Source organism: Anabrus simplex, chromosome 1 (assembly GCF_040414725.1).
Source record: "Anabrus simplex isolate iqAnaSimp1 chromosome 1, ASM4041472v1, whole genome shotgun sequence".
Lineage (NCBI taxonomy): Eukaryota > Metazoa > Arthropoda > Insecta > Orthoptera > Tettigoniidae > Anabrus > Anabrus simplex.
Genome location: NC_090265.1, coordinates 1,628,077,583 through 1,628,096,846, shown reverse-complemented (window position 1 = coordinate 1,628,096,846; position 19,264 = coordinate 1,628,077,583). Strand labels below are relative to the sequence as shown.

The following is a 19,264-nucleotide window of genomic DNA, read 5'->3' as shown; positions in this document are numbered from 1 at the left end:
GTGTCTCTTCGTTTTCACGTAATGCGAACATTAAGTACTTCCACATTAGAATCTTTCTTGCAGCATCAAATACATAGAACGCTTCACTGTTGTATTCCTTGGCTCTCGGAAAAACTGTTGTAACATTAGTTTTCAGAGTTTTTGTACTTAAATGCTGGACGTTTGCTGATAAAGGTTCATAAGTGGCGAACTCTCACTGAGGAGTTTAATGTGCACTGCTATATCTACAACCGATCTTGGTACGACCACAATGCCATTTGCTGTAATCGATAACAGATACAGAGTTTTCATGATTGCCTTAGAGATCGCGGAACTGAATACACCACAGGGCTCATCACTTTGCGAGCATTTGTGTAAAGAATATACAGAGCTATCAACTGAGAAGGAAACTACAATAGTCAAGTTCTCAGAAGCATTTAACACGTTCCCTGCGGCAGTGAATTTCGATGACTTAATGTTACGTCGTATCAGCCCACCGGTGACCCGATGGTGCCTTTAGTTATCGGTTCGGTTCACCGGTGACCTTTCGAATTTGACTTTGTTTACTCCCTAGTATGAAATCCTAAACAATGCAAGTGCACTTGTTGTGTGCGTTATTGTTGAGGAGACATTCCAGCGTATTTACCTCTGCGACAGTGTTCCGATTCAACAATTGCGTGAAACAGAAATGACCCCGGAAATAATTGGGTCACCGGTGGGCCGATCAAAACTAGCAGTATGCCTCGATCCTTTACTTCAATTGGAACACAATGTTGCCATTAGTTAACAGAAATTCGTAACTAGGACGTAGTTACTTACTTCGCAATTCTCGGAAGTTCGCACCGACCGATAAGAGTAACATGTTTCGGGGCACATGGTGATCCGAACCGCACGGAACGTGTTAAACTTTTATCGGAGATCTTTTCCGATACGATTTCGCATTTTTCGTACCATGTGGGGTATATCTCGTGATTATTTGCGCGATTCGTGTAATAAGATTTCGCGAGTTCATTTCGCGAGTTCATTTCGCTAAAATATGTTACGGTGCGGTACCTACAAGGTCATGTAGGCTAGAAAGAAGATATGAAAAATTCTGTGTGTATTGCTATTTCCAAACAATACAGCCCCTAGTTGTGAGAATGTGAATTCTGCTCATAGTATAAGGTTGTCTGCTCAACTACATATTGAAAATATCCGCACCAATCATAAGTACTGCTACTTGTCTTACGTTTCCAGGCCTTACCTTTATACCAGGAGCACCTTCAAAATCTTCTAGCATAGCTTCACTGTTGTCCATAACCCACTTGTCGGAAAACACTACATTATTTACAATATTTTGAATATTTGTACCCGTGACACAATTATCAGACTCGTTCTGCACCACGTGAGTTCATACCTTGAGGATAAGGCTATATCCTCCTCATCACATTTGTGTTAGAAGATATTTCACCATCGAACTTTAAATATTCTGCATCACTTGGACATTTGGAGCCTGTATAAGCACCTAATTCACGAATAAATTCATCCCTGTCTAAACACGTGCTATCCCTGGGCGCTGCCATCTTGCATGGCTCTTCAAACTGTAAAGTTGTCAGGAAATGCAAAGAAAATCTATGATATGAAAAATAATTTAAAATAAATGCGACTGTCGATTGTGTAGAACTATATACATAAGAGTTCTATCACCCTTGACCTCAAAATAGTTCCAGTATATCTCAAAAGATAGCACTAAACTTCAGTCTGCTGCTAACGCGAGATAACATTGGACTGGTCTGCATTGTGTTAACATTATTATTATTACAATAGAGTAAATTAATGTATTATTTGGGTCCACATTTTCAATACAAAATGTAAAGGGTTTAAATTACGTAAATGATTAGGGACTAGTTTCGACCTAGTACTAGGTCATCGTCAGCCTAAAGAAAAAAAATTAAAATCCAAATACCGAAGAAATTAAACAATGTAGACACGTAAGGTCTCGTAAAAGTACATAACATATGAGATATTGTGCAGCACTATGTTAAAAAATAACTCTCTGAAGGAGATTCATAAGTCCAGTGCGCATTAAAAAGTTGTTATAGATGGGAATCCTTAAGTTGCTGGATAGGAGATTAGAATATGCTGGCTCCTTTAAGATACTGGTATCCAGTTGAAGAACCACTGAGCCGAAGTCACGTCGTTTATTTACGTTTAAAGACCAGTGCGCCGTATAGCATTAAAAAGTTGATAGGGATGGAAATTTTTCAGTTGTGAGTCAAGGAATTCCTCTTCAAATTGTATAGTGTATCTTGAAGTTGGTGACGATATCCGGTGGATTGTAGTCTTCTTCACGTGCAAGGTTGAAATTAGCTGTAATTGACGCAATAAATTTTACAAGGTGGACGAATCAGGCGAAAACTCTACCGAATCGTTGAGTGTCACCCTTACCTTAGATTCGATGCTTGCAGATGAATCCACACGGCAATATTCTGTTACAGTAAGTTAATAACCAAAGTAGAAGAGAGAGCTGATGCCTGCAAAATCAGTATAGAATGAGCGTCACAGAATAAGGCGTAGTCCAAGCAGAAATCGGATAGCTGAAAGAGAATAATTTAATATAAGCTTATTGTTTTATAGCCTCCGGTTCGGAGGTGTGTCTTTATTTTAGCAGGTTGTTGCTTTTTATTGGGCGGGACTATTCCGGAGCCTCACGGAGAGGAATCGGGCGTGCACAGACGCACAGCTTACCCTTGGGAAATCCAGTTTGTCACGTGATTATCATGCTGCCTCGGTTGAAAGACAGGCGAGCCGATCAATACATTTGCCTCACTAAAACTTGTCGGGCCACTTATTACACGCTGACACGGCTCACCGATAATAAAATATAGCCCTTGACTTAATATAAAATAACTGAGGCTGGCTCATAAATACATGCTAACTAATCACCAAATTTGACAGGTACAGTATGCAATACGGAACGTTTGTCAACCAACCAGCAGTTCATTTGTACACTTTCACTAAAATAGAGGGAATAAAAGAAACAAGTTACAAAGTCTGTCTGTGGTTTTCTAGCAAGGGATATGTATGTTTTTCCCTTTTTGTTTTTCTTTCATTTTTATTTTTACGCTGATTTCTAAAGAGTAAAACATAGAATTACTGTTAAAATACAGTGTATTGTACTAGTACAGCGATGGTGTAAGCACATGCCTAAAAGAACACAAGCAGTTGCCATAGTGCATTTATAGTACAGGCAGAACACGTTGAGTGTTGTTACTTTGTATCAAGGACCTGTGAAATATAGATATATTTATAAAAATGACTTATATGGTGGAAATTATATTCGGAGCTTGGCAGTTTTCCTCCTTCACTCTTTGTTTAATTGCCTTCCACCTTGCAACTGAACACTTCATAGTGTCGGGAAGGTATGCTGGGACCTGTTTGATGTGATATGTGGAAAGCCTGGGATAATTAGTCTTTGCAGGGGGCTTGTTAAATTGGAAATTGTGATTTTTGGATATACAAAGACTTCTGTCTACTTCTCGGGCCATTTTAGACACTAGGAATATGCAGCAATCACTTCACTGGAGGTGTCCTCATCCACTTTGCATTGCTTCATGTGCGCTATTATTCTGGTGGGCTATGCACATCAAAGGCATTTTATGCCCAACTGCTGAATAGGAGACTCCTTTTGCAGATGCCGTTAACCTGGAAGACAGGCGCTGAATGCTGGATTTCATTTATATTTCCTCCCTGCCTAAAGCTTATGTGCCTTTGGGGAGTAGTGTCATTCACCACTGCCCCACACCTGGTAGCTAATCCAGGCCAGGTAGTACTGAGAAGAGAAATATGTGTAGGTATGTATGTTTGGTATTCAGCCCGAAGGCTGGTTTGGTACTCCACAGTTCCGCCAACAGCTGTCATAGGTAGCCTAGGCGTCACTGAAGAATAGTACTAGGGAAATGAGGTGTGAGGAAGTTTCCCTTTCTTTTCCTCACTAAGCCAGATGTTGCTTTTGCATATTAGTCTGGCAAGCCCACTGAAATGCATGAACCAGCTGACCCTATGAGCGATATTTTCACACCATTCATAAGAGTGACTGGCCGCATAATGAATGGTATTGCTAGCATCGTTCATACCTCGGTCACCTTCATATTGTCAAAGCCAAGGATGAGACTGAGACAGGTCAATGAAAGTAACAAACTTATTCTAGCCCATACAAGAAGATATAGTGCACTGTAAACACTACATCTCACCAGCAAAGCCTGATATGTAGGTAATGAAGTTTATTTGATCCTGCCCTTCTTTGTTAATGTTGTACTTCAGTGATTTTCTTCCATTCTGGGTGTGCATTTTGAGGGAAAGTTGCACAAATAATGTAGAATGTTATTACGTGAGTAGAAACTCAAAGGCCAAACACAGGGACAGTTCAGCATGGGAAGTGGAAGCAATTGAAATGGGAGAAAAAGGGCAAAAGTGAAAACACAAACAGGGGCTGCATGCATATCTTCTTCTCAGAACATGACTAGTACGTTTTCTACTTCTCAGTTTCCCGATTATTCTCTCCTGGTAAATTGGTTATTTTGGAGTTCCATTAAAATAAATTGAATCGGGGATGGGAGGAGTGTTAGACCATATATTTTTGTGTTACAGATTTTCATGTTACCTGTTTTAGGTGATTGGTGCGAAGGTGGTTACCAATGCTCGCACACCAGGGGCACGCTGTTATGGGTATGTCACAATGGCCACGAGTGATGATGCTTCCAAGTGCATCCAGCATTTACACCGAACAGAACTGCATGGTAGAATGATATCTGTGGAAAGAGTAAGTATCCCACCAGATCTATACCTTTTCTTTTTCTTTTTTTAATAGGTATATTATTAAGGATCCTGTTTCTGTTGTGTGTTACATTTCACATTATTCTTGCCTGACTCCCAGAGGTACTTTTTCTGTTGGTGGCCCGTCAGTTGTGGCAATTATATAGGATATCCTTCAACTTCCACTACTGTTAAATTATAATATGTATAAAATATGAATAAATAAAATACCACCTCAGGCTTGGGCTTTAACTGAATTCTAATATAATTACATATAATACACATGAAATAAATGTAATAATTAACTGAAAGGTCCAGAATTAGGGTGCCAGAGTTCAGCAAAATACAGTAAAACCTCGATTATCAGTCACTCGATTAACCGTTCTGCGGATTATCTGTCGCCAAAAAATAAAAGATTGATTTTTTTAAAACCAATGTACATTCGCTCCTAAACTGAATGAGCATACTCTTGATGTCAATAATAATAGTAATAATAATAATAATAATGTTATTTGTTTTACGTCCCACTAATGACTGACGGTTTTCGGAGATGCCGTGGTGCAGAATTTTTGTTTCGCTATCTTGCCAGTATCGAAACAACATGTAGCTGATGAAGGGTGCACTAGTAGATTACTGAATGAAGCACAACTTTTATCATCTTGTGAGAAATCTTATCATGGATAATGAAGTTCCAGGAAGATAAAAATTAATACTATACACAAGCTTTTTTTACTTATTTTTAAACAAGTTACCACATTCAGTCAAGAAACCTGCACCCAAACCAATGAAATTATCAGCAAACTACAAACAGTGGAACTGAAGTTCTTAACTATGATTCAGAAAACAATGTGGTACAAAATAAGAAACGACGAGGTACACCCCAGTTTGTCAAAGTAGAAAACCCCCTTAGTGAGATCTGTGTTAAAGCCAGGCAGAAATGGTTAGGTTATCTCAAAGAATGGGCCCACAAATATTAGCCGGAGTGTGACTTGAGAAGGAACTCGAAGGCCAAAGTTCAATAGTTTGGACCAGGAAAAGATGGATCGATCAGATTAGAAATGATCTTGCAGGGTGAGGTCTGGATTTGTAGCAGGTTGTGAAAGAAGTCTCCTACATTGTCAAAAGTGGAGAGAGTTCTTTTACTGCACCTGGGAAACGAGCTGGTTAATGACTATGATGGTGATAAGCATGAAACATCCTCTTAGGGCAAGGTGAACATACTTTTAAACTTAGGATTAGTCCTTTTATGCTGCATTCGGGAAATCAAGATGATTTGGTCTTCAAAACAATTTAATCAGTTGCATATATGCATTATCTTTAGAAATAAGTCTTCCTGTTCCTCAGCTCTTCACCATATAATGCATGTGTCTTCGTTGCTGTCCTCATTTGTGGCTCTCTTGTTTCGTGTTCCAACCTGTGGAAAGCTGTTGAGACATTTGATGTTAAATGAACATAAATGACGATGCGATTTGTTCAGAATTTTCGTAAAAAATTGCAGAAAACTATGATGCAAAAAGATCAGGATTATTGACACTGCTGGTAATTTCGATCAACAAAGAGAATACTGTACACAAGTGCCAAATTTGCTATATACATGACTGTGAATTATACTGCCACTGTTCAGTAAAATGCTGAGAATTGATCTGTCTGACTGCACGATCAATTTTGGAGTGATTTTTTTCGTAGCCTGCTACATTTTTTACTCAAATGATACAGAAGCAAAAAGAAAGAAAAATATCTGACATTCACAGCCAGCACAGCAACAGTTGATAATAGTGTTATTTGCTTCATGTCCCACTAACTACTTTGACGGTTTTCGTAGACTCCGAGGTGCCCAAATTTAGTCCCACGGGAGTTCTTTTACGTGGCAGTAAATCTACCGACACAAGGCTGGCGTATTTGAGCACCTTCATGTACCACCAGACTGAGCTAGGATCGAACCTGCCAAGTTGGGGTCATAAGGCCAGCGCCTCAACCGTCTGAGCCACTCAGCCCGGCCGCAATCGTTGAGATTAATATTATGCATCATAGTTGAATAGCTACAGACTGGCACTCATCCAGACACATGTATGATCTGTTAGGTTGTTGAATAGATGCTTCTTAGTTCATGAAATCTCCTTAAATGAAAGCCACCTTGTAACATTGACGTATCTTTGTGATTTAGTCTTTTACGAAATTGATTAACTCTATTTGCCAGGCAGTGTTTTGTGCTGCGGTATGTTCATTTTCCAATAGACTGTAGTGGTCTGAAGACCAGGGCCTCTCAGGGTGCATGCGCCAGTGCTCTGCATGGCACAAGGTGCAGGAGACGACTTCACTAGGTTGATCAGAGTGCATACCACCGCTCCTCTTTCCGTACATCTGTCCCAACTACTTAGCCTGTCTCCGCCTTCACCTTCCCCGCAAATTCTTCGTTTATGTTCGGTGAGCGGAGACGCTGTTGTACGGGATAATGTTCCAGGTGTTAAAAAAGTACTCTTTCAGTTATCATCTCTACCTCTTCTGGTTTTTTTCTCTGCAATTATACCAGTAATGTCTGGAACAAGGGATTGGCTGACAGCAATTCTGAGAGCGTTCTTTAAATTTCAATCAGAAATTCTCGCACGCAATCTAGTTTTTGTACAAGACAAAACAGAAAAAAAGCTTTCACATATGCATGTGGTACCAAAAATACAGATAATCTTAGCTGCTTCTCCATGCAGCTTAGGAAAATATTCCTTCGAGAAATTCTCGTAGAATTCGAGCAAAGCCTTTGTATTGAAAGATAGATATTTTTGATGATCACCTAATTATTGTCCCACAGATTAAGCATTTGGCTTAGGCGTAACGAATGAGAAAAAATACGAAAGTCTCCAGTTCAATTGAAATGGATTTTCGGATGTCCTTGCTTTTATCAAAACAGGTTGCTCCATTATTATGCTGTCTTGCGCCTACCTATTTCACTGATAAACAAGCCGTCGTCATCGAATGCTGTCCGGCTTCATGGCTAAATGGTTAATGTGCTGGCCTTTGGTCTAAGGGGTGCCGCGTTTGATTCTCGGCAGGGTTGGGATTTTTAACCGTAGTTGGTTAATTCCCCTGGCAGGGGGACTGGGTGTATGTGCCGTCAATCAGTCTATCAATCAGTTGCTACTGATCTGCATTTAGGGCAGTCGCCCAGGTGGCAGATTCCCAATTGTTGTTTTCGTAGCCTTTTCGTAAATAATTGCAAGGTAATTGGAAATTTATTGAACATCTCCCTTGGTAAGTTATTCCAATCCCTAACTCCCCTTCCTACAAACAATTATTTGCCCCAATTTGTCCTCTTGAATTCCAACTTTATCTTAATATTGTGATCTTTCCCACTTTTAAAAACACTACACAAACTTATTCGTCTACTAATGTCCTCCTACGCCATCTCTCCACTGACAGCTCGGAACATACCTCGAGCAGCTCGTCTCCTTTCTCCCAGCCCAAACTTTGCAACATTTTTGTAACGCTGCTCTTTTGTCGGAAATCACCCAGAACAAATTGTGCTGCTTTTCTTGGGATTTTTTCCAGTTCCTGAATCAAGTAATCTTGGGGAGGGTCCGATACATTGGAACCATACTCTAGTTGGGGTCTCACCAGAGACAAATATGCTCTCTCTTGTACATCCTTACTACAACCCTTAAATACTCTCATAACCATGTGCAGAGATCTGTATCCTTTATTTACAATCCCATTTATGTGATAGCCCCAATGAAGATCATTCGCTGTATTAATACCTAGATTTACAATGATCCCCAAAGGGAACCTTCACCCCATCAACGCAGTAATTAAAACAGAGGGCTATTGCAATTTGTGAAACTCACAACCTGACTTTTATCTGAGTTTATCATCATACCATTGGCTACTGTCCATCTGGCAACATTATCGAGGTCATTTTGCAGTTGCTCACAATCTTGTAACTTATTTATTACCCTATACAGAATAATACAATCTGCGAAAAGCCTTATATCTGATTCCATTTCTTTACAAATATTGATATATACAAGAAAAAGTAAAGGTGCAATAATACTGCCTTGCGGAATTCCCCTCCTAATTGTTACAGGGACAGATAAAGCTTCACCTACTCTAATTCTCAGGGTTCTATTTTCTAAAAAAAAGACACCCATTCAGTCACTCTTTTGTCAAGTCCAGTTGCATTTCATCCTGCAATCCTGATCATCCAATTGCATTTCATCATTTCGCCCTCATCTTGATGCGCATTTCGCCTACGGGTGTCAAAACAAGAAAGACCTGCACTTGGCGAGCCGAAGTCCTCGGAGACATCCCGGCAGTAAAAGCCATACACCATTTCATTTCATCACCGAACGCTTCGTCGCCCTCAGTACACTACACCATCCGAGTTGAGCTGAGTTGGACCGATGTTCAGTGCACGGAGCCTTTACGCCTAGGTTTGCGCGCGTTCGATTTTGAGCGTTTGAGAGGCCCTGTCTTAAGCCATTCTTTTCTTTGACTCTATGCTGCTAAGGATTCCTTTTATGTTATATGTTCTCCTAATGAGCAGAAAATGTGGAAACTGAACTGTTCTTTAAGGAATCAGTTACTTCGAATTTAATAGTGAAATATGTTTCCCTTGTTTTATCATTACTCAAACTGTAGCTATTTTATGTAAATACCATTTTAGGCCAAGGGAGATGCCACAGGCCCTCCGAAGAAGAGTGGGGATGGTCGAACAGTAAATTCAAGCAAAAAGACTGATGATAAGAAAAAGCACGAAAGGAAGGTCAGCTCTGGGCCAAAACCTGAAGAGAAGAAGAATGACAAAGATGAGAAGAAGGAAGGTGACACCCAGGAAGCTGGTAAGGAAAAATCTTGTTTACCCTTTCATTGCTGTAATGTCATCTGTTTTTTTTAATTTGTTCAAAATTTATTTTCTATGTCTACATATTGGGGTAAAGGTTTAGTTGTGGATATGTATGTAATTTCACGAAGTGGCTGAGCGAAATCAAGGATGTAATGGAAGTATCCCTCTCGAGCCAAGGCCATGAATGTGCATTTTAGTAATTTTTTGGAAATCTCATTTGTATGATCAGAATTGTGTTAGAAATGTTAAAAATTGTCTTTTTCTCTAAACTCCTTTGCATAAATGTCCGTTATTCATGAATTCCCCTTCCTAAATGCAAATTCATGGTTTTTGGTATGTAGAGATAAACATACACATTTATGCATCTACTTGATCAATTGTTTTGTTTCTGAAAGCTCAAAATAAGCAAAAGTAGATCAAAGGGGGAAGCTTGGTCCATAAAGACCGCAAAAGAACAAGGGCAGGAAGGTGACAAGAGGTCATCAATCGTCGCCATAGTCTCATTATTCTTTTCTTCAACGTCCTGTGCTGCAACAGCATCACAATCACTTCCTAGCATCAGTTGATTGTAGTAGCCATGGTATTCAAGTAGAATATTGTTAGTTTCGCCCTTCTTTGTTAGGTCCTTTCGTTTGAGTCCCGATATTTGAATGGTCGTAAATTTAGTCACCTTTTCACTACAATGTGTGCCACCAAAAATATTTCGTCTTCACACTTTTTCTTGTTCATTTTGGAAGCAAAACCAGCACACATTCCTGAGTAGGAATATTCGCATCTTTATCCTTAGTCCACTGCAGGACTTTCATGATTTCTGCTCATTCTTATTATTTGAGCCCAGCTTTCAGGAACATAAATTGGCACATTCTTAGGTTTTCTTTGAATTTTCGTAACGCAATCATACTGCTTTTCAGTGTGCCTGGTCTCAAAAAACTTGTGGTCTAGGTTTGAAAGATAACGTAGTTTTGACAAAGCACAAAACACATCAAAACGGAATTACTATTTTTCTGTTGTCCACCATATCCACCGGACTTAATCCGGACATGAGTAATTTTTGGGTAGCTCATTGCATTGCTGTAGATGCAAGTTGTAATTTCTATCCTACCTCCTGCCACCTTAGTCTTGTCCCTAAGATAACAATATCTTTTCCAGTGTAGTACGTTATCAAGTTATGCATTGCAAGGTTTTTCAGATGAAATATATGACCACAAGGGCCCTTTGGTGTTTTAAGAACTGTTTGTATATTGAAGTTTAAAGCCAGCATTTATTGACCATTTTATGCATCTTTATTGTTCTCCTGCCTCACGGCAAGCTGTTGTTTTTCCTGTTAAATGTCTTTCCTGATTTTCCTCATGCTGGTCTTTCTCACTGTTACGTAATTTAACAACATTAAGGCTTATTCTACGTTGTTCATTTTGTGTCTTAAAAATCCTCGGTTGTATTTGTTAATGAGTGGAGGTCGCAAACTAGCAGGTGACTGATATTGTTCTTCACACTGCAGATTGTATTTCCTTTTTGTAATTGATATGTTCATATTGCATCTAAATACATTCTTTTGAATTTTTGTCTTCAATGATGTGGTTCGATGCGGGATAACTGAAAATGTGTTGCTGAATCTTCAGAGCTTCCTCCACACGTATGTGTGTGGCCTGTTTTCTACTTTCGTTTGGTTCGAGTTCGCCATTCTCATGCTTTTAGTGCAGGACCTCACCATTGCAACAATAACATTGAGAGTAACGAAGAGAAATTCGCAGCAAATGTTTAACCTTTCAGTATATTATCAACTTTGAATGTGTAAGAGCAGGTATTTTGGATAAACATACGTGATAGTTTAGTCGAACAGCGGGGAGGCAGTGGGGATTGAGCTGATCTTTCTTCACGTTTGCAGCCTGTGTGTCATTCTCCTGTGATTTTCTTTGATTTTCGTATATTTGATATTGACGTGCAGTGGTTTGCCTACCTTTTATACAGATTCCTGAACATAAAGTGAAAAACCAAGCTATAAAACATTCAATAGCTTTCAGTCAAGATTTTAAGTTATCTTTCTACTCTTATAAAGAAAGAGAAGAATCTGTTTTATACTTGAAGATGAAAGTTTATTCTTTTTCAGAAAAAAGAGGGGATCAGGAGAATCAATGTGCTTCCTTGTAATCTGAAGGCAGAAAACATTTTCTATAAACTATTCTGACTGGAAAAGATAACAGCACTAAAAATAATACAGACTAATGAGGCATAAAAGAGCGGAGAAAAATAAAAAGCAGTACATTGTGCACTAACCATTGACCACCTCAATGTGAAGCTGATTGTCACCTATGTATCAATTTATTTACCATCGTTTGTGGCTGATGAAGGATTTGCAGTAGGTGGTATTGTTGTAGTCACTTGAGTAATTTATGCCTGATTCAATGGTCATTCATAGCCGCTTCCATGCCGAGGCTAACGGCCGTAACTGAAACTATACAGGTATCTTATTTTTCCTTTCAATTATCATGATTATTTTTATGTAGATTACCATTAGAACAGGTGGTAATGAGAAAAACAGTGTAAGGTAATGTGTATTCTCACCGATGGAACCAAATTTCCACCGTACATTGTTCTCAAGCGAAAGACGCTTCCTAAAAATCTACCCGCTGGTGTTATTGTCAGATCTTAGAACTCCGGCTGGATGGACAGTTCACTTGCGGAAGACAGGGTAAAGTGTGTCTGGCAACGTCGCCCTGGTGCATTATTGGGACAAAGGACGCTATGAAGAAACATATCCAGGATGGGAAAACCAACCTAGCAGTCATTCCAGGCGGGATATAGTCTATGCTACAGTCGCTGGATGCCTGTGTGAACCGTCAATTTAAGGCAGCCTTGAAACAGCTCTCTATACATAGCATAGCGGCTGATGACACACTGATGCCAGCTAGTCGCATTCAGCGCTGGGATTTCAGCTGCTGTGTTCGTGGATCTTGACGGCATGGAATCGTATTCCTGGTGACATCATACGGAAGAGCTTCTGGAAATGTAGCATTTCTAATGCTATGGATGGCACTTTGTGAGAAGGTGATGGTGATGAAATTTCCGAAGTTGGTACTTATGATGATGATGATGATGATGATGAATGAACTCATTGGGTATCATTCTGGAAATGTTTGTTTGCTTTTATTTGTCCTTTCTAATCAATTGATGTGTGTTAATAAGGATTGTGAATTATTTTGACTTCACTTTTTTAAAATTTAGCACGCTCAAAATAGGGGTTCGGGTCTTATTCGGTGGTATTCGAGATTATACAGCACTCTGAGCTAAATCCAATGAGGTAGAATTTAAGAAGGAATTTCAAGAAATAATTCTAGCTAAATGATAAGATTATGTGATGAGACTATGCTATATTTCACGTTGCTGCCATCCTTAATTCTCGCAGCCCAAGCAGAGACGTCTGCACCTGGCTACAAGCGTAGTAAGGAAAAAGTAATTGTTCCTACCTGTAGTAATGTTACTGGGAAATTAAAAACAAAATTGCTTATGATCCGTGAAGCAAAGAAGCCTAGGGCATTTAAAGACATTTCTGTTAATGCTCTTTCAGCCCATTACATGAATCAGAAGGCTGCCTGAATGTCTGCTGTCATATTTGATGACACAGTTTGTTAAAGATGTAGAAAAATTTCTAGCTTCAAACAATCTCCCTAAAAAAAAAAGCTCTTCTACTAGACAATGCTCCATCACACCCAAATGAAGAGAAATTTAGAAGTGGTGACAGTCATGTTCCTCCCTCCTAATGTGACATTATGCCAGCCAATGGACCAAGCGGTGCTGGAAACACCGAAGAGGAAATATCGGCGGAAACTCCTTTCATCCCTGATAGAGGAAATGGACAATGCCAACGAAATGATAGAAAAGTTAAAATGAATCATAATTGAAGATATGGTATACTGGATTGCGCAGTCTTGGGAAGAAGTCGAAACGAAATTAGCAAAGTCTTGGAACAATTTGTTGAGTGAAAACATCGAGAGGAGTTGTTACAAGAAGACAGAAAACATTGTTCCCTTAAGTTGCATTTTCAAGATGTGAGTTAATAGTGTGCACAAGATCAGCTGTTTGAACTAACTGACCCTGATATTGATTTTGTGAATGTTAACGAAAATGACAAAGATGAAGGCATTGCTGAACCAAAGGAGAAAACAATGACTCACAGTTAAGAATGAACTACATTGGAAATGGCATTAACCTACGTTGAGCAACAGCTGGAAGCACGCGCAACGGAGGAGTTGATTTTTCGCCAATGGCAGAATCCTCGCAGCAAGGGAATTTGAATCAACGGGCAAGCAAACATTGCTGACAAGTTCCCTATAGTTAGACATTTGGAATGTTGTCGTTCAATATTGCATATACTGTGCAATTGAATTGATAATTCAATAGATATAGTACCGTAAAACATGTTTCAGTAATATAGTAGGCCTATAGCCTTCCTTTTTGTTAGTTTATTTTCAACATTATTCTGTATTATCCGACATTTTTAACGCCTTTGAAGGCGTCTTTGACACCTTTGTGGGAGAAGCCAAAAACCTATGTGGAGTTACAAGTTCTATCAAAAGAAAAAAGGAGACACCGTGGTGGAATGATAGTGAAAACAGCGGTGAAAGAAAGAAACCAAATAAAGAAGGCACTGGACAAGGAAAAACAAAACAGGGACAGGAACGAAATGAATAAGAAATACAAAGACTTCAAGGAGTATACAGGAACAAGAAACTTGCTGTAAAGAACATTGTAAGGGAAGAAAAAGGGAAGAAAAACAGAAGAGCAGTCAAACTGGAAGAGGACAGTAGGGGAAATATGAAGTTGCTATACAGAGTAGTGAAAAACAAGCGAAGGGATCAAGAGACCATAAAAGCAATAGAACGTGATGATGGATCTCTGACACAAGAAGAGGGAGAAATTAAACAAGAACTCAAGATCTATTTCGAAAAGCTGCTGAATTGGAGATACAGAAAACATTACGGATAGAGGAGAGCCGAGTTGAGGAACCACAACTGAACCACCTCTGTTCAAGAAAGAAAGCCGACGAAAATGTACTAATTACCCTGGTATCACACTACTGTCTCATGTCCTGAAAATATTGGAAAAAATAATACAGACAAAAGTCTGAACCAATTTTGGAAGAAGGGCAGTATGATTTCAGACATGGAAGGTCAACTACAGACCTTATATTTTCAATTGGGATGCTAATGGAAAAATACTGGGAGAAGAACAAGCCTTTATTTCTAATATTTTTGGACATTGAGAAAGCATACGATAGTGTACCAAGGGAAAGAATTTGGCAATGCATGAAAGAACTTCAAGTGCAAGACAGCCTCATAGACAAAGTGAAAATGTATAGTGGGAACAGAAGCTGTATTCAAGTAGGATGTGGTTTGCCGGACTGGTTTGAAACAAAGGACTGCAACAGGGCAGCTCATTGTCACCACTTCTATTTATTATTGTAATGGATGTAGTAATGAAATCTATTAAAAGGAAAGAACATGGAGATATCAAAGGCTTCACATTTGCAGGTGATGTTGCGATCTGGAGTGACTCAGAAGAGGAATAGGGAGAGAGAATACAAAGCTGGAATGAGGAGTTTAAGAAATATGGTTTAAACATCAGCAAGACCAAGACGGTGGTGATGAAAGTGTATGAGGAAGGAGCAGAACCAATAATCATGTTAAATGAAGTTCAACTGGACAGCGTTCCAGTTTTCAAATACGTGGGTAGCGTTACATCAAATGACAACCTAGCAAAACATGAGGTGAACAATCAAATCAATAAGGCAACACAATTTTACCACCAGGTAAGACACCTGCTGTGGGATGAGCAAATACCCATGAAAACAAAAATGACATTGTACAAGTCCTATTATACACCACTTCTTACATACAGTCTCGAAACCACAACACTGACCAACAGAGATAATTCCAAACTTCGGGCAGCCGAAAACAAATTCCTACGCACTATGATCCAGAAAACCAGGAAAGACAAGATTAAGAATGAGAAAATTAGAGAAGTAGGAATAGATGATTCTCTCTTCAATAAGATTCAGATATCAAGACTGAAGTGGTTTGGTCACATGAAGAGGATGCCAGTAAACAGAACCGCAAGGAAGGAATTTGACAGAAAGGTAGAAGGAAACGACCCGTGTGAAGGCCACGAAGGAAATGGATAGATTTAGTTAAGAGCGATGTACTGCCGAGAGGTCCTGATTGGGACAAGTTGGTGGAGCAAGAATAGTACAAGGACAGGATGCGATGGAGGAGGCTCATATACCACACCCGGGAAACTGGAGATGGTTTAGGAGGAGGATGATGATGATGATGATGATCCGACATTTTCTGTGATCGAATGTACTCCAGGTCCCATTTAGGTCGGATAATCGAGGCTCTACTGTACCTCAGTTATTGCATCACAAATTTTTCGTATTCCTGCATAGTATGGAATCATTTTTCCTAGCCTTGAAAATATTATTTGTCAACACTTGTGAAACTAAAACTTGGGTAAGATCAGTCGCCACAGTTGCGTGATTACAGAAAAGGGCCTTCAGTTCCTGAAATTCACTGGATAAGTTGCACATTTGGGGAGCAAGCCGTTAGCCTCAAAGGTGTTCATGTTTTCATGCCTGTTAGCAGCAATTTTGCTCAATGACACAGCGAGTCTATTTGAGCTTGAATTTTGTATTCCATTAAGGTGTTAGATATTTATTTTGTATTGAGTGGTACAGTGAAGTGTAGCATATATTTGTCACGTGATGCAGGATACGGAAGCCTATACCTGGATTAGGAACATCGTCACGAATTTTCTCTATCACAGCTTACAACAAGTACGATCACATTTTTCGCAGCCCTGAAAATGTGTTGCATCCCTTGTAAAATGTGATTTACAACACGGGTAAGAGCCGTCGACACAGTTGTGTGAATACGCAAAAGGTTAGCCCATTTGTGCTTGTATTTCACAATCCATTCTGAAATTAGAAATTTATTCTGTGTTAAGTGGTTGCAGAGAAGTTCTGTCATGTGATACAATAGCCTATATCTGGATTAGGGATGCAATCATGTGAAATCGACCAGGGTTTTGCATATTTGTCTCGTAATAGCCTAGTTGTCGGTAGCAGGTAGGGACCCTCATGGAGGCAGCCCTACCCAGGGAGTGGCGCCCCTGCCTATGTGAGTCCCAGAGCACAGAGCACACTGACCCGGTGTGCATCATCTGGAAAGGCAGCTATGGTGGAGAAGATAGCCTTCGGTACAGCATAGATGGCGGAAGAGGCAACCTAACTGTCCAGGGCTAAATGGACATCTGTTGGAGGGCAGCAGCTCCAACAGTACCATGTAATAGCACATGAAGAAGGACTTCCTTGGTGGTACTACATTGGATGTGAGAAGCGCAGCTGTAACAGCCTCCACTGTTCTCACACTGCGGCACAGAAAGGAAACGGAAGTCCTACTGAGCTATCTTTCCAAATCTTTCAATTATGGTTACAGATATTAAAGAAACGGCTCTCAGTCCGGGGCACCCCTTAAGTGGGGAGTGGGTGCTAAGAATCCCCCGGAGGTCAAGTATTGATAAGTTTCAAATTTATAAGAAAAGAATAAGAATCGCCACATGGAATGTGCAAAGTCTATTTATAGCTGGGAAACTTTCAAACGTTGAATCAGAAATGCAACGCTTGGAAATCAAGATATTGGGCCTTAGTGAAGTACTATGGCCTGGGTCAGGAACGCAAGCTAATCATGGAGTTTTGTATTATTCTGGTGGTAACGATCCTCAACATCAAAATGGAGTGGCTTTGCTCCTCTCGTCTGATCTGGTGAAGTCTGTGATCGATTTCATTCCTTTTGGAGAGCGTGTCATGTTTCTTAAACTACAAACTTCCCTTCGTCCCATGAATATTATCCAGGCCTATGCTCCAACCGGCGATAAGGATGACGAATTAGTCAAAGAATTCTATTCCAGTCTAGAGGAGGCGGTCATTTACAAAGAAAGGGGATGTAACTCTTGTCCTTGGTGATTTCAATGCTAAGATAGGTCTCGGTCCAGAGAGAAATGCCAGAGGTGATCGTCTAGTTCAGTTTTGTTCAGAACAACAGCTCTCTGTTAATACCTTTTTCAAGCTACGTCCCCGGCGCTTGTATACATGGACGTCTCCTGCAGATTGTGAAGGTCATATTGTAAGGAATCAGATAGACTTCATTCTCATCAAAAGTCATCTGAAAAGATACGTGAAAGCTGTCAAAACCTACCCTGGGGCGGATGTTAACAGCGACCATAATCCCGTCGTCATGGACTTAACAATTCATCGTTCAAGAACATACGCTCTTACAGACCTAAGCGCATCGATACAAAGAGCCTTGACAACCCCGTATTTCGAGCTCAACCAACCTTGGAGCTCGAAGAACGTATGAATACAATAAACAACTTGGAAACAGAGGATATTGAATCATAATGGACTGCACTAAAGAACATACTCACTGATACTCAAGAGAATGATATAGGATATTAGAACAGTTCAAAAAAACAACCATGGATGACAGAAGATATTCTACAGCTTATGGACCAAAGACGGAAAGTAAAACATGTAAGTAAAGTCCAATACCAAGAACTAAACAGGACAGTGAGGAGGAAGTGTAGGGAAGCAAAAGAACTATGGCTCGTGGAGAGATGCAGAGAAATAGAACTTCTCCAAGAGAAACATGACTTGTTTAATCTCCACAAGAAGATCAAGGAACTTGTAGGGAAATATCACAGGCCATGTAAAGCTATACTGAGGGATGACAATTACACCATTTTGGTAGGAGTCGAAGACAAGTTGAAGTGTTGGAAAGAATATGTTGAGAAACTATTTAGCGATGTAAGGCCAGACAACCACCTTTTATTGGCGAAGGCAGCGAAACAAGTCCCAATATAACCCAAGAGGAAGTACTGTATGCAATCAAACTCCAGAAGAATGGAAAAGCTGTAGGTCCGGACAAGTTTCATGCAGAAACTCTCAAACTCATTGCTGAAGGCCATGGCAGAGGACTAGAGCTGCTAACTACATTATTCAACGCGATATATAAATATGGTAGAATTCCATCTGACTGGCTAAGATCTACTTTTGTCACCATACCTAGAAAGGCTAGTGTATCACATTGTGATGATTATCGTATGATCAGCCTAATGTCCCATGTGCTAAAGGTATTTCTGCGTATTATCCACACTCGAATCTACCTCAAATGCGAACACCAAGTTGGACATACTCAGTTTGGCTTTAGGAATGGACTGGGTACTCGTGAGGCTCTCCTTGAATGTTTTGACCCAGAGATGCCTAGATACGTAGATGTGCACGCTTGTTCCATCGACTACCGAAAAGCATTTGATTGCGTATCTCACGCAAAACTTGTTGAGATTTTAAAAATACTGGTGTAGATGTTGATCTTCGTATCGTTTCCCATCTGTATTGGAATCAAACAGCAGAGGTCAAAATAGAAGGAACTACTATTGAGGACATAGCTATACGAAGAGGTGTCCACCAGGGATGTGTCCTGTCCCCACTCCTTTTCAACATCTACTCTGAAGCTGTGTTCAGAGAGGCTATGGAAGATTTTAATCTAGGTATCAAGATCAATGGCTTTGTCATTAATAACATCCAATTTGCTGATGACACGATTGTTA

General features: G+C 39.9%; 1 protein-coding gene across 7 annotated transcripts in view; it reads left to right on the top strand.

The window, feature by feature from the left end:
* The window catches only part of Saf-B (Scaffold attachment factor B), a 307,055-nt gene that overhangs the window by 159,671 nt on the left and 128,120 nt on the right, over window positions 1–19,264 (top strand). For all 7 annotated transcript variants that reach the window (XM_067138304.2, XM_067138300.2, XM_067138303.2 and 4 more), the window contains 2 exons: window positions 4,631–4,780; window positions 9,425–9,599. In XM_067138304.2, the coding sequence (XP_066994405.1) occupies window positions 4,631–4,780; window positions 9,425–9,599 (325 nt within the window). The remainder of the gene's footprint in view (window positions 1–4,630; window positions 4,781–9,424; window positions 9,600–19,264) is intronic.